Raw genomic sequence first — 21,842 nt, 5'->3', positions numbered from 1 at the left:
TGTTATATTAGCAAAGATAAAGGTTGGATGCAGTTGAGAATGGTTGGAGTTCAAGTGAAATATACAATTTCCTGATACAATTGATTAAGGAAGCAGCGGAAGAGGCTTTGTGAGGGAAAAGGAGATAACAGTAAGATCTGATTAAATGGCCACGGGCCACGGAGTTGTAGGAGGTGGATGTGGAAAAGAAAAAGCTGTATGACTTAGTTGAGCTGTGGGAGCAAGAGGATTGGAACTGATACAAGGTATGAATGGAGAAGGCTGAGGAATTCAGAGGAAATTATAGTGAAGGTAAGAATGGAGAAGGGTGAGGAATTCAGAGGAAATTATAGTGAATAGGCATGGGGAAGATTACCATGAGAAATAGAGCATTTGCTTGAGTATAGCAGATTGTAGAAGTCATGGAAGATGATAAGGGAATGGCTACCGGTCCTGCACCCACAATATAACGTGTACCTATTAGACAGTGGAAACAGCAAAACTTCTGGTAGAGGAAAGAAGAAACCAGGAAATAGAAAACTACAACAAAAGCAGTACTAGACGAAGATGTAAGAGAGATGCTGAAAAAGGTAGGAAATGGAAAGGCTGGTGGTCTGAAAGGAGATGTGACAGAATTGCGGAGATACGGGCCGCCTGAAATGGATATAGTGTAAAGTGTTCAGGCTGTGGAGGGAGAGGAACTACCAAGAAATTGGTGTGTATCATACATATCGGCTATCTACAAAAAAGGAAACAGGGACCATCCAAATAACTGCAGGGAAATTAGTGTTATGGCATCTATGAGCAGAATGTTTAGCGCTATACTGCAAAACATCTCAAGAATGAGGTTGAGGGAAAGAATCGGTTAGATGGCTCATACTTTTATCCTTAGGCAATTAAGTGAGAAGGTGAATTCTAACGGTCAGGAAGTACAACTAATATTTGTGTATTTTGAAATACCTGTCAATTCACTATGGGAAGTAATGAAGTATATAGGTAGAGATGCAAAGCAAATAATACATAATTCGGAGACCATACCAGCAATCGTTCGCAGTGGTTAAGTAGGGAAGCACTTGAATGAACCATTCCAAACATTGAAAGGGTTATAAAGGGCTGCGTTATGTCACGCCGACTTTGTTTGAAATATGTATGCGGTATATACTGAAATGGTGGAATCAGTCGTGCGGAGGTATGAGAATTGGAACAGGGAACTAGGTACTCATTATTATTTGGAGATGACAAAGTACTAATTGTACAAAGTAGGGAGAATGCGGAGTTTATGATAAAGAGAATACTGGAAGAATCAGAACGAGCCGGGCTTAGAGTAAATATGATGGAAACTATCTAACAATAGGACGAGATTGAAGGCATATAGCATTGCCGCAAGAAAATATAGTTCATATATTTAAGACCGATAATCCGAAGTTGTGAAGCAGATGTGGAAGGTAGGATCCAGCATGCAAGAGGAGCAATTAAGATGCTAAATAGAATTCTGTGGTGCCGGGCAATATCAGAATAAACTAAGAAGTAGAGTCAGGATATCCATAACAGAGAGGAGAAGAAATGAGGAAATTAGGGAGATAATCGATATGGAACAACCAACTGTGCACAGGATTGAGGAAAACATGCTCTTCAATGCTATGGCCATGTACGGCGAACAAAGCAAAAACAGTGGTCGAAAGCAATATGTAACGGTCGCCACCGGCAAGGAGTAAGCACGGACGGCCTAGACGCTGGGAGCGGTTCAAAAAACGGCTCTGAGCACTATGGGACTTAATAGCTATGGTTATCAGTCCCCTAGAACTTAGAACTACTCAAACCTAACTAACCTAAGGACATAACACAACACCTAGCCAGGCAGAGAAAACCCCTGACCCGCCGGGAATCGAACCCGGGACCCGGCCGTGGGAAGCGAGAACGCTACCGCAATACCACGAGATGCGGGAGTAACTGCAATGATGAAGAACAGGAAGACTGCCACGGTCGTATATGCTGGTGAATGGGAATACAGGGCAACTGCTGTAGAGTAAGACTCCCTTAAAACTAGGAGTAAGTACTATGTCTAGGTGTGATAATTGTTCCGTCGTGTGTTGAGCGCTCACCTGTGCGAATGGGATACTTTCCCGTCATGAATGCGGCCCTGGACGGCGTGCAGAGTGGCTGGACGTAGTGGCTGTTGAGAATGATCCCGTGGTAAGCCAGTGCGTCCATGTTTGGCGTGGGAATTTGGTCAGACCCGTGAAAACTGACATCATTCCAGCCCTGTTGGACACGAAGTAGAAAGCGTTAATTCAGTTCCAGGTATTATTTTTTTAATAAAGTTGAAAACTAGTTGAAGTGAACTACAGGATCATTACGTCAGAGTCTAATTTAGCCAACGTGAGGGAGACTAGCTCTTATGTACATTTGCACAGAACATTAGAGGAATGGCGGAGTCTGAGTAATAGGATTAGGAGCCGCAGCCCTAGCAGGTTTCATAAACCTGTTTTTATGGGTCGGGGACATCAGTGGCATAAAAATTGACGTCTGTACGCCGAATAAAAGGAGGAACAAATTCTGATTTGACGTCGACCAAAGCGTAGTCACAGATGAGGCAATACATTATAACAACCTGCTTAATACCGCGTGGGTACACATCTGGGAAGCAACATAGTAGCGATTGTAGTGTGGATACAAGTCCTTGTACGTTTCTGGACCTATGTGGTACCAGACGCTAGGTAAACTACCATGCTTCTAAAACCACTGCAGCCTCAGTCTGATGTAACACTGGCGAGATGGGAAGAAATAAATGACGGAAGGATGCAGGCAATCCATTGTAATGTCACCTATATCACACCTACCATGGTGGCCTATTAGTGTTATAGGAACCATGCAATCCTAGGTGCGCTTTCACTCTGTCGTAAGATGTCACAGATCGCCACGTATCTTTGTTTACAGAGGGGGGCAACTTTCAGACCCCTCTTTCTCTCGCGATGTCTACCACCATGTCACCTACTCGAGGTTTCACTATATTTCAACCAGTTTCTATAGATGCTCAAACAGAAGTACGCTAACGTCCTACCAGCCTTGGCGTTTGTGAGATGTTTGCTGTCGACCCGATCCAATGCCTACCTGTTCTAAGACCCGACACATCTGCCCTTTGACTGAGATTGTTGTTGTTAGCTTGCTTTAGAGGTTGTCAGATTTATCTGAATCTAACTGAACTCAAATGCTTAAATAATTTAATGAAATGATGGCCCTGTCATTTTTGTTGTCAACTGTTTATGGGTGATTAGTATATCAACATGGAATTGATGCTTCATGAAAATTATGGCGCGGGTTTATGGATGATAAAATAGGACAAATAATAAAAGTTATACATGATGATAAATAGATCTTGATATATTGGCAACATAAGTAGACGCAACAAATAGTTAACACTTCAGTGGTAGGCAATAGGTTGGCAAAGACTAGGGTTTGTCAGAGTAAACTATTTACTCTGGCTCAGAAAGTGGATAAGGCAATCTGAAATTATCTAACGGCAGACTCTCATGGATTTACCCTGTACAGGAGTTATACTATGCTGGTGCAGCAGAGAAAAAGTTTAGCGCTGACTCATGGCACAGTCGTGGTTTGATCATGTGCAGATCAGTGATGAGCAGTACCTGTAATTCGTTATCGTAGTTACAAAATATGTGAAGTTGTGGCTAGCAATCTGTTAGACAGATCGCAATTAATCTCTAGTGGGAGGCGTGTCTGACCAGGAGCCTCGGATAAACTAACAGAACTGCTTTTATGTTCCATCGTAGACCATTCGAAAGGCTCCATAAATGTTCTAAAATTGTTTACAAAGATCTGAGGCTTCCCAGACACCCAGAAGGCAGAGGGATGACACGAAGTGACAGCTCCCTCGACAGCATCCGGTCCACTTTGAACATGGAAACACGCAAACTTTTATACCCGCCGTTCTGTTAACAAACGGTGTTTACAACACTGTCGAAATGCCTTGGCAGTGCGACCTGAATTTCTCCCACACCGATGCACCTACCGTGGCAAAAGGCACCTAACAACTAGGCCAGAGACGCAGCCTTTTTCCTCTTCGGCCAAAAGCATTGTCTACACACTAGTGAGAGTAGTTCATGGGACTAGGATTCTGCCTCCGGTAAATACTTGGAGATATTCCTTTTCCCTAGTACATCCACATGGCTTCCAAGGCCCAAACGTCCACTGTAAGATTTGCTGTTAAATGAACAAATTGCCTTCTTGTTCTCAAGTCCAGGATACCCTATTCAAAGGAGAGCCACAATAGAGATCTAACATGCATTAACAATATGTATCGTACCACTAGTGCCTGGGGCTGGCCGGTGTGTCCTAGCGGTTCTAGGCGATTCAGTCTGGAACCGCTCGACCGCTACGGTCGCAGGTTCGAATCCTGCCTCGGGCATGAATGTGTGTGATGTCCTTAGCTTAGTTGGGTTTAAGTAGTTCCAAGTTCTAGGAGACTGATGACCTAAGAAGTTAAGTCCCACAGTGCTATATTTTCAGTGACTAGTCGTGTTGATAACTTCCTGTCGTTTCACAATAATGTCTTGAGTGTAAAATCAGAGTGTGAAATCAGAAAGGCCTTGAATATGAAAAATAGAGAATGACTCGTCCCCTCTCAAGCCTGATGCTACGAGTATTATCTGATCAGTGGAGTAGGATACCCAGATGTTGTGAGAGACGGAACGTACAGACATGAACGTGTTATAATGTGCTTGTTGAGCAACATGCCATTCCTCCTCTTTGGTGTGGACAGATTTGTTCGGAATGGACACTTGCTGCGCACGTGGATTACGTCACGGCATCATTCAATCCAGCTTAGAGTTATTGAATTGTTCAAATGCCCCACACGCGTTGGTATTGAACAATTAGACCAGGCAGTCACATGCGGACTCACAATGCAGCCTGTTTAAAACTCTATACGTTCTAGTAACGTTGTCACTTGATCAGGCGCCATTCTCTGAGACTTGCAGTGTTTACTAAGTAACTGACATTGTGTCACCAGCCAATTCTGCATTATTTGTCACTTCTTTGTCAGATAACATAGTCTTGCCCAGCCGCTCTCAATGTATTGTGGTGGCCTCTCTACATTGCAGTTTTATTCTCACCGATGGTAATCATACACTACTATTTTAAAAGTATCCAGTTGCACGTACGTAATGTGGAATTAATCGCTGGTGACATGAGAGACAGACCCGCCAGTATGAAAGGACGCAGCAGTATTGTGTTGTCTGTACAGTAGCCAAAGCAGCGGAATGAAGTGGTCGGAGAGCTCAGAGACCGCAAATGTGGACTAGTCATTGAATTTTACCCGAGTAACAAACCCATCAGGGATGTTTCAACGCTTCTATTGGTGCCCAGACTGACCGGTGCGTCATGTGACTGTGAAGTGAAAACAGGAAGCAAGAACCACAACCAAAACAAGAGCAAATAGACTCATGTACTGAGAGACAAGGTCCGTCGATTACTGCGGAGCGTGTTTGTAGAAAAATCGCATAAAATCAGGGAAAGGATCACTCATTAGTTCCAGTGTGTTAACAGAAGTTCAGTTTGATAAATGACTGCATGTAGGGAGTTATGAACGTGGGACACACTGGTGACCAGTTGGAAATAAATGATCTGGAGTGGTGAAACACCCTTGCATTCTTATGGAAGAATTTGTGTTTGATTAATTCCTGGAGAGCGTTACGTGCCATCGAGTGTACAGCCAGCTGTGAATTATGGCGGAGGTAGTGTTACCGTATAAGAGTGTTTTTCGTGGTTAGAGTGTGATCCCGTCATTGCGATTCGGAAACCGCTAAAAGTAAGAGATATGAACACGCTGCAGAGCATTGTGAACTGTCTAGTACAGGAACAACTCGGAGACGATTACAGTTTATGTCAACGTGCAAACCCACCTTTTTATAAAGCAGCACCTGTTAGGCAACAGTTCGTGGACAATACCATTCCTGAAATTGACCGGACTGCGAATATTCTGTCCCTGAACCAATTTGAACAGATTCGCGGTTAGTCAGAATTCCGTCATAGCTCCAAATATCTGCGTCCAACATCAGGACATTCTTTGGTTTCTTCTTTTGAGGCATAGAGATTCAGAGTGCTTATTGAATCTATGCATAGTAGAGCTCACAACGTTACAAACGCAAAGTATGATTACACCTCATATTAACATCCCCCTTCTCGTAGTAGTGCCAAGGCGCCGCGACGAAATATAGTCCTGTACGCTTCGGTGTTGATATGATTCGTCGTCTCAGCTTTGAACCACTGCGAGAAAAGGTACACAGCTGGATGCGACTGGAAGGGGAAAGTGCTCTTATCGCCTTCCACCTGCAAGTATCAAGATTATACACAACTTTGGACTGTGACTGGGTCGACGCAGCTACGCTTTCCCAACAAATGTCATCACAGGAACAAACAACAGAGAAGCAGAAAGGGAAGTTCGGCTGTCTTTCGCAGCAACACGGCGAGGACCACAGACCCACACATCGGAACGTCATCACTTTCACGGCGAGAGATATAGATTTCGGTGCAATGTCAATAGTCAAGATAGGACTTAATTTGGCACCTTCGCCGCCGGCCTTTCATGTCTGTGAAATAAGTGACATCGAAAATGCGGTCCGCTAACTCCGAAACAGGGGACGAAATAAGGCATGAAAGAAGCCCTACTCTCAGGAAATCAAAGTTACCAGTGTCCCACAGAGCAGCGCTGAAAGGTAATGTTGTCCTTCCTGCTAACAAGGTCAATCCAGCCGCAACTAAGGATGTTTTCTTTATTTATTTTTTCAGTCATCAGTCTTCTGGCTGATTTGATGCTGCCGGCCATGAATTCGTCAACTGTGCCAACCTGTTTGAGTAGCACTTGCAACCTATGGATGTATTCCAGTCTCTCCCTTTACAGCTCCCTCTAGTACCATGGAAATCATTCCTTGTGAGTGTTATTCACATATTCCTTTCCTCTCCGATTCTGCGCTACACCTCCTCATTCTTTGCCTTATCAGCCCACTTCGTTTTCAACATTTACTTGTGGCACCACATCTCAAATACTTCGATTCTCTTCTGCTCCGGTTTCCCCACAGTACATGTTTTACTGCCATAGCATTCCGTGCTCCAAATGTACATTCTCAGAAATTTCCTCCCAAATTAATGCATATATTTCATACTAGTAAATTTCTCTTGGCCAGGAATGCCGTTTTTGCCACTATCTGCTTCTGCTTTTGATGTCCTCCGTCCATCATAGGTTACTTTGCTGCTTAGGTAGCAGAACTCCTTAACTTCATCTACTTCATAACCATCAATCTTGACGTTAAGTTTCTTGCTGTTATCACTTCTGCTACTTCTCGTTACCTTCGCCTTTCTTCGATTTACTCTCAATCCACACTCTGCACTCATTAGATTGTTCATTCCATTCAACAAATCATGTAATTCCTCTTCACTTTCACTCAGAATAACAATGTCATCAGCAAATTGTCACTCATATCCATTGACCTTTCATTTTAATTCCACTCCGGAACCTTTATTTTATTTCCATCGTTACTTCTTCAATGTACAGTTTTAAGAGTTTGGGGAAAGACTACATCTCTGTGTTACACCTTTTTTAATCCGAGCACTTTCTGCTTGGTCATCCACTCTTATTATTTCTTTTTGGCTCTTGTACATACTGTACATTAGTCGTCTCTACCTATAGGTTACCCCTATTTTTATCAGAATTTCGAACTACTTGCTCCAATTGACAGTGTTGTACGCTTTTTCCAGTTCGACAAATCCTCTGAATCTCCTCTACTCTTGCTTCCATTATCAACCGCAACGTTTTACCTTTCCTGAAGCCAAACTGATCGTCATCTAATACATACTCAATTTTCTTTTCCATTCTTCTGTATATTATTCTGGTCAGCAATTTGGGTGCAAGTTGATTGTGCAATGATTCTCGCACTTGCCGGCTCTTGGAATACGAAGACTATAATATACGCAAATTTGATCACTTCTGGACCAAGTTACTTAACAGAAACTCCCACTTGGCGCTACATCTAGAATAATAAGAAAAACATCTCGACTTCTCAGACACGTAGACCTTCTACTGCTCATGCTTTACTGAAGATCCGCAATGAAGGAACGTCATTCCTTCTCACAGTATCCAAGATCCATTCACCTACATATAAGCTGGCGACGTACTTTGCTAGTTTCCTCGCTCGCTCGCTGAGGCACCTACGCAGTAACGTATATGAAGATGACCAAATAAACGATTTTACGCAAGAAACACAGTAAGGGCAGGAAAAGAAACTTAATTTCTTGCATTTCTATTGCTCCGTGTCGGGAAGGATAAACCGGCTGCTGAGAATACACATGATCAAATGGATATTTAGGCTTCCGACTGAAGTTAGTCAATTACGTAGACCAATAATACACATTTGACGTCTCAGGACACCTGGGGGTCTGCAAGATACATTGAAATTGTGGCCTGTCCTTCGCCCGACGAAGAGTTGACACTGTGGAACAACGCAGGAACGAGGATGAGAGGTTTTGTCGCCTAATCTATACGAGAAACAACTTTAGTTGAGTATGCTACAGAGGACAAATGTCACTGCCGGCGGCTAGTGTATTTATATAGCCTACGTACCAGCAGCCCACTGGCAGGCATGGCACCTGACAATGGCGATAGGAGTGTTTGGCCGAAAGCTCGTGTAATTTTGATCACTTGACTCGGCTGAAAATCCGAAACCTTTTACACAGTGCTACCACCGTGAGACTCTGCATTCTCACACTCCTTCCAGGAGATTCACTTAGTCAGTGAGTGCATAAATAATGTGGCTAATACGACTCAAAACAACTTTTTACTTTGTAATTGCACCTGTAGCACAGAAATAACATGGATAAGGTAACATCTTTAAAATATTGTTTTCATTTAGAAACAAACACCAATAGTTAAGTTGAAACTTCCTGGCATATTATAACTGTGTGCCGGACCAAGACTCGAACTCGGGACCTTTGCTTTCCGCTGGCAAGTGCTCTGCCAACTGAGCTACCCAAGCACGACTCACACCCCACCCTCACAGCTTTAAATCCACCAGTACCTCTTCTCCTATCTCCCAAACTTCGTAGAAGCTCTCCTGCATACCCTGCAGAACTAGCACTCCTGGAAGAAAGGATATTACGGAGACGTGGCTTAGCCACAGCCTAGGGGATGTTTCCAGAATTCATTCTGGCAAAGTTAAGCTAATTATCTGCTTCAGGATTCTCATAAATCTTTCCTAGAGTGGTCATTTGTTCTGTCTGGAGGTACAAGAGTAGATGATTTTGGATATATAGCGAAAACAGTTTTCTAAAATACTTGATAGTAGCTTTAAAGTCCTCGAAACAATCTATATGAAAGCAGGTCAGCTGGTGTTTGTCTTGAGGCAGAGTAACGTGGCAAGGTGTCAAGGAAGACGCACGCAGAGCGTTGTTGATTCCGAATTTTTATTTCTCTCCGTGTCTTTCTCTAAGATCTGTTCGGACTCCTTGCTCTCCCATTGACTGACAGAGCGGTGAGAGGGTTCTCTTTTCCGGGATCCAGTTCCCTGGCTTCCAAAAGACAAGCCACCGCCTGCTGGGTACATTGGTACCAACACGATGGTTTGCGAACAGATACAAGGGTTACAAAGATGTCCAAATGTAATATACAGTTTAGTTTTCATTATAGAAGGAAAGAAAGACTGTCACTTTGCTGCTGTAAAATATAGTGAGAAACTCAACTTGATTCAAAATTACAGTGCTATGGTATAGTGCTAATATTTGAAATATGAAAAACTAATTTTAATTTTTTTAAAGCATTTTCTTAGCTTCTGTCAGCCTACAAAAAGTGTTCGACGGTGTAAACAGCTAAGAGACCTTTGAAACATTAAAACAGATATACGGTTTAAGGCAAAGAGAGTAACATACAATATGCACTAAGTGATCAAAAGTATCCGGACATCTCCAGAAACGTACTTTTTCGTATTAGGTGCATTGTGCTGCCATCTACTACCTGGTACTCCATATCAGTGACCATTAGACATCGCGAGAGAGCAGAATGGGGCACTCTGCGGAACTCACGAACTTCGAACGTGGTCAGGTGATTGAATGTCACTTGTGTCATACGTCTGTACGCGAGATTTCCACACTCCTAAACAAACCTAGGTCCACTGTTTCCGATGTGATATTCAAGTGGAAACGTGAAGGGACACATACAGCACAAAAGCGTACAGGCCGACCTCGACTCTTTACTGACAGAGACTGCCGACAGTTGAAGAGGGTTGTAATGTGTAATAGGCAGACATATATCCAGACTTTCACACAGGAATTCCAAACTGCATCAGGATACACTGCAGGTACTATGACAGTTGGGAAGGAAGTGAGAAAACTTGCGAAACGACGCCTCGCCTGGTAAATGGTGGACGATAGAACAGTGGAAAAACGTTGTGTAGGTTGGTGAATTACGGTACCCAATTTGGCGATCAGACGGAAGGTTGTGGGTATGGCGAATGCTCGGTGAACGTCATCTGCCACCGTGTATAATGCCAAAATTAAAATTAAGGGGCGGTGGTGTTACGGTGCGGTCGTGTTTATTATGGAGGGGGCTTGCACCCCTTGTTGTTTCGCGTGGCACTGTCACAGCACAGGCCTACACTCATGTTTTACGCACCTTCTTGTCACGCACTGCTGAAGAGGAATTCGGGGATGGCGACTGCATCTATCAGCACGGTCGAGCACCTGTTCATAATGCACGGCCTATGGCGGAGTGGTTACACGACAGTAACATCGCTGTAATGGACTGGCCTGCACATAGTCCTGACATGAATCCTATAGAACACTTTGGGATGTTCTGTAACGCCGACTTGGTGCCAGGCGTCACCGACCGACATTGATACCTCTCCTCAGTGCTGCACTCCGTGAAGAATGTTCTGCCATTCCCCAAGAAACCGTCCTGCACCTGACTGAACGTATGGCTGCGAGAGTGGAAGTTGTCATCGAGGCTAATGGTGGACCACCACCATATTGGATTCCAGCATTACCGGTGGGGTGGGCCACGAACTTGTAAGTCATTTTTAGCCAGTTGTCCGGATACATTTGACACACGTAGTGTACGTAAGACTCAAAAGAGAACAAAGGAAAGGAACAGAAAAGTGATAGGGTAGAACAGGCCGTAGGTTTGGGATTCTGTCATTGTCTCATACTCTTCAACCTATGTAAGGAGAGCAATGAAAGAATTAAAAGTTGGTTGAAAAGTGCGCTCTAAATTAATGTTAAAAGAATGTAGGTAAAAAGATCGCAGTCCTCTGAAAAAGTGAATAGAAGTTTCAAGACTGACTGAATTTAATAAACACACTACTGAGCGCACAATATGGATTGAGAGTAAACAAAAGAACATAAAATGATTAAGAAACAACAAAACTGCGATCAGGGCTGAACTTAAAATGCAACTTTCTGGCACTTACCATATCGTCAGCGAGTATGAAAATGATGTGAGGCGGTTTAGAGTCAGCAGACGAGGACGTCGTCAGCAACGCGAATAGTAGCAAAACTATGGGCAGCATGTTTTCGAGTAGCTCCATCACAACTAAAGCACTGAAAAATAAAGTTTTCTGTAAATATAAGCTGTTCTCTAAAAGACTGCTTTAAAATCATTTCTTTTACGTTCTCTCAGTATTCTGTTTTATTTCTAATGAAACTGTAATCTGCTAATGGATGTATACAGGAGGTGGACAAAGATATTGAAAAGATAAAGGGACAACACCATGCCTAAGAGGGTGTAAGGAACCGTTCACAAACAAAACAGGTTACGGTTGTCTCTAAATGGATAAATACATGTCGTCCATGGTTTCCAAAAGAAACTTATGCCATTCTTCTTACAAAATAGTGGCAAATTTAGATAAGAAAAATGTGTAGCTATCGCGCATGCCCCTTTCCAAAGCAGACCAGAAATTCCCAACAACAATGAGATCTGGTAACTGCAGTGACCAGGAGACATGAGACAGTCCGTCCTTGTGCACACGGAACCAGCCCCGGACGATGCGAGCTGTGTGAACACGGACCCTGTCGTTTTGGACCCTTGGTATCACGATTGGGGATTAATTGTTTTACGATGGGAATGACCTGATGGGTCAAAATGGTCACATAATCCATAGCAGTAATATGTTCATACATGTGTGAAATCTTATGGGACTTAACTGCTAAGGTCATGAGTCCCTAAGCTTACACACTACGTAACCCAAATTATCCTAAGGACAAACACACACACACACCCATGCCCGAGAGAGGACTCGAACCTCCGCCGGAACCAGCAGCACAGTCAATGACTGCAGCGACTGAGACCGCTCGGCTAATCCGCGCGGCTTTGCAGTAATAATACCTTGCAGAATAAACATGGGGGTCGTGGAATACCGTGATACCGTCACCCAAATCAACGCCGAAGACACGCCGTTGATCTCTTGACGTGACATGGAGCTTCTGAAGGCAGGAAAATTACACCAGAGAGCCATCGCAGAAAAGACCACTAGTCTAATCTTCACAGTAAAATACATGGGTGTAGTTAATTTCTTCGGAGAAGCACGCAAAGAAAAAGAAGAAAGTAAATTACCGTGTATCAGACAACTCCCTCTCTGATACCGCTGCTGTTGCATCTGCTCGGCTCGGCGCCTGCCGGTGCACAGCGGGAACCCTCTGGTTGTCATCCGCTGCAGCGCGACCTCACAGCACAGCGGCACGTGGACGATATTCGGCGCTCTGTCATGTTGCCCTTCATGGCAAGCCATCCTGTGTTTACATTTCAGGAAAGTAATGCCCGCTCGCACACGACACAGTGTCTACTGCTTGTCTTCGTGCTTGCCAAATCCCACTTTTTCCGACCATTTCACTGGATCGCTCCCCAATTGTGAACACTTGGAGTGTTGTTGGCAGGACCCTCCAACCAGCTCAGGATTTTGACACTTTAATGTGTCAGTTGGACAGAATTTGGCACGATATCCCTCAAGAGCATATCGAATAATTCTATCAACTCCATCAAGCCGAACAACGGCTTGCGTACTGACTTGATCAATTTGTGAAGGTCTTTCTGTTGACTAAATCATCCAACTTTTCAGAAATTGTAATTATTTCTTGTTAGTACACGTACATCACATCGGTCGGTTTCTATCCTATTTGGATAATTCCTGCAACTTGCATTTTCATTTTATTTTACTTTTATTAGAGTATAGTAAGTTAATAGGATGGTGAAGCATACTTGTATCTACTTGTCGCTGCTGTCTGAAAGATATAAAATTTGATGTGTACTGAGACAATTATGGTCAGCACAGGTATACTGTAATGGAATGTGTGGGCCATGCCCAGAATACGACTAAATAATATGGAGATGTTGTGGTGATATGTGGAGTATGTTGTGTGCAATATGATTAAATATGAGAAAATGAAGTGTACCTACAGGTTCTTCTGTTGGCCTCTGAAGCACAGCAAATTACATGGTTCAGTTTCTGTTATTATTGCTACTGACGTAAGTGAGTGAAGCCTTATTTTGCTGTAACATTGTGAAAGTACGTCATGAAGCTAGTTTCCAGTGTGTGGAATGCGAGTTTGACTGTCTGTTCTATCATATGCGAAAGGCAATACGTCTCTGAACTCTCCCGTAAACTGACTGAACCCTACTGCCCACTGTGCATATTGAATCAATTGATTTGACTCTACTTGTGTTAATTCACTGTGTCTTTTGAGAATATTTCATGCTAATGAATGAAAATGTGGTGGAACTCTGCGGTAACCTGAGAGAAGGCATCTGACTACTCTGCATATTGAGTTCATTGATTTGACACTACTTCTGTAAAATCACTGTGTTGTTTGTAGGTATTTCATGCTAATTAATGGAAGTGTGGTGGAAGTTAACTTCTCGTGCACTAACCTATTTATAACTGATAATGTTGACAAAACACCTGTGACAACTCATAGAGATCAGTGAATTTATTTGGTCTGTGCTCATATTTTATAGATTTTATGTGGTTGTAAATATTAAAGATCTCTGTTGCATGAGAGACCAGTTCATCAAGGTTATCAGACACTTAAAGGTACCCTCACTTATTTATTGTAGACGATCTGGCTCTTGCACTTTTATTGGATTAACCAGCAGACGCCACTCAGTCATCTTGTTGAATTTTGACCTCAAAACTGTGCTTCTTTTAAAGAGGCATCATGTGCATGCCCTTCTGTACACTTTTCCAAAGTTAAGGATATTACTTTGTTTCTTTTAATTCTTATGAATTTCCTTTAGCTTTTTATGTTGATACTGGGCTTCGCTTAGAATGGAAACAATGCAACTGATTTGCCTCATTGTCTACGTTCTTCTACGGAGCTACCTTTTACATTTCTTATTTATTGAGTGTTCTTGTTCGGAAACATCTGTTTCTGTTCTTTCCTACGAAACGTTAGATATAAAGAATTAAAAATATGCATATGTCTTTAATTTGTGAGTCTACTGCGATCTCTAAACTAGCAATTTCTCTGCCCTTGTTACTGAGGAAATTGTGTTCTGTCTATTGGCTCCTTTCTCGGGTTCTTCGGCGGACGTTCATCTAATGATTTTACTGACGTTTCGCCAGCACGAGTGGCTGGCAGTGTTAAAGCTTCACCCTTCGTTGCCGGTGGTGAACTGCGGCCACAGACTATATGTACCTGGCAAGTCAACGTCCGAGGGCTTCTCCTCGGTCATTTCCTGTCCGGTTCTCTTGCTACCTGCGACGGTCGTCCATTGCAGTACGGGACGCCAGGATCCGTTTACCTTAAGGCTTTCCTCTTTGTTGTTGAAACTGTTCGCGTGTTTTTTTATTTCTAAAGCGTCTCTGAACAAGCGCGTGTGATAGTGCTTTTATACAGCCAGAACTTCGGCGTTGGCGAATTTTACGTGGTCGGTCTCACTTAGGGCGTGCTCTGCCACGGCCAATTTCTCCACCTGCCCCTTACCTACAATGTCGCTTATGTTCTTTGCTACTGGTGTTGATTGATCGTCCAGTCATTCCGACATGTGCATGGTACACGGTATATTCTCGACAATGCAAGAGGATCCCTTTTCTCCTTCGCCCATCTAAGACACTAAGATCTTCCTTGTGGGTTTGAAAATCGTCTTTACGCCGTGTTCGCGCAATATACGGCCGATTTTGTCCGTCACTCTGGGAATGTATGGCAGAAAGGCCGTACCCGACATTTCTTTTTCTGATTCCTTACTTCGCCGAGTGGTTGGCTCTGTTAAACTTCTAATTTAACTTGTGGAGTACCTATTGCTCCTCAGAACACTTTACAGGTGTTGCATTTCGCGTCTGAGGTGCTGCGGCTCACATATTCGTCCAGCTCGCGTTACAAGGGTATTAATCATGCCTCTTTTTCTGGCTCGGGTGGTGGTTTGATAGTTTTTGCATTTATCGGTCCGTGTGAGTCGGTTTTTCGATACACGCTGTGTTCAAGGTTTTCACCATCCCTTGTGACCAGCACATCTAGAAATGGCAGTTTCTGTCCTTTTCTGCTTTCATGGTAAATTTTATGTTGCCATGTAGGCTATTCAAGTGTCTTAGGAAGTCACCATGGCTCCACACAACAAAGGACAATCGACGTACCTGTACCACACCTTAGGTTTACAAGTTGCCAAGTCCATTGCCTGAGCTTCGAATTGTTCAGTGAAGAAGCTGGCCACCACTGGACTAAGTGGACTACCCATGGCGACGCGTTCCAGCTGTTCGTAGAAATCGCCATTCCAAGTGAAATAGCTCGTGGTGAGACATGCATGGAAGATCATTGTGATGTCTTGAGGGAAAATGGAACCGATGTGCTCCAGATCTGCACTGAGTGGCACTTTCGTAAACAAAGAAGCAACATCGAAGCTGACCAGGATGTAGTTCGATGCAAGCTTCAGTTTCTTCAGCGTCTCCATGAAAGGTCCTGAGTCTTCTATGTATGTGTCGGTCTTCCCCAAGTGGAGCAGAGAGGCCAAGTGTGTGGTCAGTTTATACGTCGGTGAGCCAGGAGCGTTAACAATAGGTTTTAGTGGAACGTTGTTCTTATGGATCTTGGGTAATCCATACAGCAAGGTGGTAGGGCTTCTGTGTTGCGCAAGTTTCTCTGTATGTCCGCTGGCATAGAAGACGCCTTGATTAATCGATTCGTATTCAGTGTGATACGCTCCGTCGGATCAGCGCTTAGTTTTCGGTACGTCGTAGGATCTAATGGGTCTCGGATCGTTTGCTCATAATCTTCGTTCTTCATTACGACGGTCGCATTCCCCTTATCGGCAGGCAGTACCAATATACTCTTGTCGGCGGTAAGACTCTTAATAGCTTGTACCTCTTTTTTCTTCAGGTTTCAAGCTGGTGGTTTTACTCGGTGCAGTATACTGGCTGTTTGAGTGCGTGTTTCCTCTCCCCTTTCAGAAGGAACTATACTGTGAAGGAAATCTTTGCAAACACCGAAGCGGCCATTCGGATCATTCCTTCTGATAGGGTAGTACGGGTATGTACTGAGGTAAGTGCTGTATTGATACATTAGTTTGCGTTAGACTTTTCTGTGTGTTTTGGGGAAAATTACACATACTACGTCATATGATCTACATGTTATGCCAGTTCATTTCAGGAAAGTTATTTAAATCACTGTGGTGAGATATTAAACTTTTGGTGTACTGGCATATTACTAGCACTGAACCACTTCTTACCTATAGTGACACTAAAGTGAAATAATTTTGTACTCGTGTAATTTCCCATTTTAAATCTTTAGATTATTTGTAGTAAGTAATATTTCATGTGCTTTGCGACAAATCAATGGAAGATCACATGTGGGCTGAAGATTCTCTATGAATTCATATTAAGTTACATTCAAGGCATACCTTAATGTTTTGTGGAGATGGAATGCTAGAGACGGTTGAACAGTTAGATGAATTTATAAGGATTTGCTATGATGATGTATGAACAGATATAATGAAAATTATGTTTACTGTGGGGCAGATTACCATTTTGGAAGACTTTGTTGGTGTTGTGTGACATTTTATAACATTGAGACAAGAGTATTTTTCTTACATTTTTCTTTCTTAACGAAGCAGATTTCATACTTTTGGATTGCACCCTCTATAGAAATCCCTGCTACATGATGGGAATAATATGTACAATGGTTTCCGTAGGTGGTGATGCATGAGGTAGTCAGTTGTGCTCTTACAAAAGATAGTTTATGGGGAGTGAGTATAGTCGATCTCATGTGATCAACGTTAACATCTTTCACAGGGTTGTGCTTATCTTAATTTTTGTCTCTTATACCTTCATTTTGTATTGAAGTTTTATTCCTTGCTGGGGTAGCTCTCTACGTCTTTTGTGCAGTTGTTCCGAGTGTCATGTGTGGTATGACGATATTTACTGCTATTCCATATGGGGTTGAGGTGTTAACAATTTGCTACATACATGCTTCCTTAAGAACTCTTTTGCTTCATGTTCTTAAAGTAAACAATGCATGAGTCAACTGAACTTTACTTGACTTACTGAGATGGTGGTGCAGGTTGATGGTTTTTGATGTTGTGGTTCTGGAATTTTGATAAGCGATCTAAAATGTGATTGTCTGAATTACTTTAGAATCATTGAATACAATGTTTATGTCTTTATCATAGGCTTTTGTGTGTTGTTGAGGTATTTGTTTGAACCATACAATTTCCTCAGATGGGGTCTCACCTAAATGAACACACTGATGCGTGAGTTGATCTAGTTCGTTTGTATACAGACATACCTATCGTTAAGAAAGAACGTACTTACTTTATTCACAAGGTGCTATTTTATTGTTGCTGATATCAAACAATACAGCCCATGTCTCTGCAGGGAGTTTTTGAACTTAAAAAGAAAGTCGGAATGAAACAGCTCCTATAGCCCCTTTAAATGCAGTGGTCAAAATAAATGTTGCATATTGCTTCCTTATCAGTGTTGAATATAACCGGATACAAAAACAGTTTCGTTCGGTCAGATACAGTCATAAGAAAACAAAAATAAAGATGATAAAATACCACTTGATAAACAAAAACAAAGACCCCTAAAAGACTGTACAGCTTACTGCAAACACCTCATAAATGAGGATAATTTAGAATACTTTTACGCATACTGCTTACATACTATTCAGATAAGCCTGTTGGATATTGTCCCATTCCTCCACAGCAGCCTGTGACGCCCTGTCAGGTCTCTGGTGGGACAGGAAGACAGCAAACCGCTTGTTCCAGCATCACCCATGCCTTATCAATGAACTGGTATGTGGAGAATTTGGAGGCTATTCCATTCATCTAATTCTGAGCTCCGCTAGGAAGCTGTTCACAGGATTGTGGCAATGGGGACGCGCATTCTCCTCCACCATCAGTGTGGTGATGCATCAGGGATTTTCAGCAAACGGAGCCACAATGCTTGCAAGGATGTCGTCCAGATACTTCGTGCAAGTCATCCACCCATGTGTCCTGCAGCCAAACATGATTTCACCTCAAAACAGAACCGAACTATACTGATAAGGGTGGCGGTCTACCATAAAGTTAGGGTTTAAACGTTGCTCTCGTTGTCTCCATACACGAATATCAGGATTTTCAGGGAGGAGCCAGATACAAACCTCAACAAAAATGCTAGTTGTATCCCAATGCAGTCCAATCCAGAAACAATCCTTGTAATTCCTGCTGATGAAGCCCATTTCATACTTTGTGTTGATACCAGCACTCCTGTACCTGTTGATGATACCTGCACTCCTGTAGCTGTTTGAAACTACCTGGGTAGATGTGTCGCATTATGTTAATAGTTTCCGCTTGCTGATGTACGCAAAAAATGTTCAAATGTGTGTGAAATCTTATGGGTCTTAACTTTTAAGGTTATCAGTCCCTAAGCTTACACACTACTCATCCTAAATTATCCTAAGGACTAACACACAAACCCATGCCCGAGGGAGGACTCGAACCTCCGCCGGGACCAGCCGCTCAGTCCATGATTGCAGCGCCTGAGAATGCTCGGTTAATCCCGCACGGCTGTTGTTCGCAGATATCGGTTCTGCACATGTGCTGTTTTCATTGTGCCGTCAATTATTTGACGATCCTCAACTGATTCTGTGGCTAGAAACTCGTTCTAGGTTTTAGAGACATCGCTTTGACTCAGCATGACATTCGCTGCGACGTCTACCTGTCTCATTTCTCGCTCCACATGAGTGACTATATGGAGCTTCTGATTGTGTGTGATTGTTGTCCGCACAATCCTGAAGCAGCACAACTCTCTTAATGGCTCACAATACTAGTACTGCAAAGTTTCCTCTTGACGTAGTTGTCGTAGACTGCACATACAGCCCCTTTTGCGGCGGGAGCATTGACTGTTCTCGCAAAAATCGCATTACAGACAAACCATGTATTATTGGAGCAGAAAGTTCAGTATTAATTTTCGGCAATACGCAAAATTTATTTTGATCACTGTTCAATATCTTGCACCTGGAGTAATCTTTTAAAAAATTATTTGTCTGTCCGGTATAATCGTAATGTGGATTAAGCGTAAAAGCACATTCAGCACAGAAGTGTATTTCCCTTTTGCAATGCAACACTTGCTTCACTGAAGAAAATTACTTGAAAATTGGTTTGTTATTAAATAAGTAACAGGGAATTCAGCTTTCTTTCTACGAACAAATTTGAACATATTTACAATTAGCCATTATTTTCTGTGTGAACGTACAGCAGATTAATATCCAATGGTCACATTGTTCCTAACCTATACACTGTAAAGATTATTCTCATTTTGAACTACCTCATTTAAAAACAGAGTTTCCGCACCAATAATGTGATAGATTTTGGCAATATCACCATATGTAAATTTTCTGCTTGACAACACTATTACAACTGTAAAAGAGCCTTCTCATATTCCATGAAAGGGCAACTCGTTTTCTAAAGAAGAGTCTGGCTCCTGTTTGTAAACACTGTGGGTCACCCCTTCTTTCAGGGTGGCCAGCCAATCAGTGCCGTTTTCTGCTTCCTTCATTTCTCTGAGTAAACAACTAGACTGGCAATCGAGCTCTACCTCCGAGTCCAGTCCGAGTCCTTTCTATATTCGGTCACTGAGAGTACATGCTAAGTTTTCTTTAATTAACTGTGTTTCGCAGCCGCTCTTCTGATTCTCATCCGTCACACTCTGCATCTGTACAGCGTGAAAAAGACCAATGAAGCCAACAAAAACCGGGACAATTGAAAAATTGACTCTATTATTCTAAGAAGTTACAATGTATGAGACTACGTATCAGCTTCAGAAAGTTGCTTATTTCTAAGTTGACATAGGTTCGACACAGAGAATAGAAAACTCTCAATCGCGTCCACAGATGGAGTACTACAAAGTTTTAAGTAAAGGTAGGTATGTTTATGTCCTTTCTCTCCACGTGAGATAATTTAAGCACCTACTGTCTACCAGAAATCAAATAAATTATATGCAACGTAACAAGACTTATAAATATCAGTTATTTTGTACTTATTCAATTCACAACCTCAACAGGCCGGACGGTCTAGAAAATCATCACAGTCTATCATGCCAGGGCAGGTGCGGCATAGAATAATACACTGTTTGATATGTATACTAAGTGGCACCGCTTTGACACTACTCACGAAAGCAAATTTCGGTGTGTATTTATCAGATACGAAGTATATTAAATAAATGTTCCGTAGGACAACATATTGGATCCACTATTGTTCCTATATTGTTTTAATGGCTTTAGAACATTAGTCATGGAGAACAGAACTGTGATTTATGACGATTGTAGGTACGTAATAACAAACAAAACGCTAGATTAGTTACGGAGTACGAAAATGAAAATTTTGGCGATGGTTAAAAATGATGCGTGTAGTAAAGAAGCCTGGATCAGTTCTTAACTGGCCATTGTTATGATGATACTGTGACAGCAAATAAATAATGTAGTATAGAAGAGATTGAGGAAGTTCAGTCGGTTATCTAATGAATCAAGAAAATTATATAAGTGTTTTCCACAAGCGAAGGGAGATTTAGCAATGTCACTTCATCATGATAATAAACAATGAATGCAAACCGAACGACAAGGTTCCAAAATCGAGTGCCCTGTTTTGGAATAACCCACAGCGCTTCCTTTAAGGAAGTAATAGTAAACATGACGGGCAGTTCCCAAGGAACAGTAACAGCACCAGAATTGGTCAATGTTTCATCTTTGTAGCCCAAACTAAAAATGTAGCTGGCATACAACCAAGAAAGAAATACAAAAATAAATATAAATTCAATTTTCTCTCCATGTCAAAACAGATCGAAGTTCACTGAAGTTTGCATAATGAAATATGCGAAAACATGGGACATTCACGAATACCTAAATTTGTTGGTCGTCATTGAGTAAATCGAATGACAACGCAGATTGAAAGGCTGGATCTCCCACTGTGTAGGAGTGGAATGTAGCCGTATTTCTGTGAGACCCACCTTAAAAGAGGAAGTGACGTAGTGTGACCAGGCGACTGCTTTAGCGTCTCAGACCTCTCCCTGCGCTGCTCAGAACTTAAATGAGGCTTTCGCGCTTATATCTCTGGTAACCACTCCACGAAAGGCTGTTATCTCTTTGTCTCATTCAGTCGATTGGCCCAAAATGACCGTCATGTTAACTGTTACTTCTTCAAAGGAAACACTGTGGGTTATTCCAAAACAGGGCACTCGATTTTGGAACCTTGACTTCGGTCTGCATTCATTGCTTATTATCATGATGAAGTGAGATTGCAAAATCTCCCTTGATACCCCTTCGCTTGTGGAAAACACTGATATAACTTTTTTGATTCATTAGATAACCTAACTACACTTCCTCAATCACTTCTATACTACAGTATG

At 42.4% G+C, this 21,842-nt stretch overlaps 1 protein-coding gene across 1 annotated transcript in view; it reads right to left on the bottom strand.

The window, feature by feature from the left end:
- LOC126355280 (arylsulfatase B-like) overlaps window positions 1-21,503 on the bottom strand; it is a 77,709-nt gene extending 56,206 nt beyond the window's left edge. The window contains exons 1-3 of the mRNA XM_050005568.1: window positions 21,444-21,503; window positions 11,448-11,577; window positions 2,082-2,241 (exon numbers count right to left, since the gene is read on the bottom strand). Coding sequence (XP_049861525.1) covers window positions 2,082-2,241; window positions 11,448-11,564 — 277 coding nt within the window. The 5' untranslated portion in view covers window positions 11,565-11,577; window positions 21,444-21,503. The remainder of the gene's footprint in view (window positions 1-2,081; window positions 2,242-11,447; window positions 11,578-21,443) is intronic.
- Window positions 21,504-21,842: the final 339 nt, after the last annotated feature.

This window comes from Schistocerca gregaria, chromosome 3 (genome assembly GCF_023897955.1).
Source record: "Schistocerca gregaria isolate iqSchGreg1 chromosome 3, iqSchGreg1.2, whole genome shotgun sequence".
NCBI classification, from domain to species: domain Eukaryota; kingdom Metazoa; phylum Arthropoda; class Insecta; order Orthoptera; family Acrididae; genus Schistocerca; species Schistocerca gregaria.
Note: the sequence above shows the minus strand (reverse complement) of the source record. Positions and strands in the feature narration are given on the sequence as shown.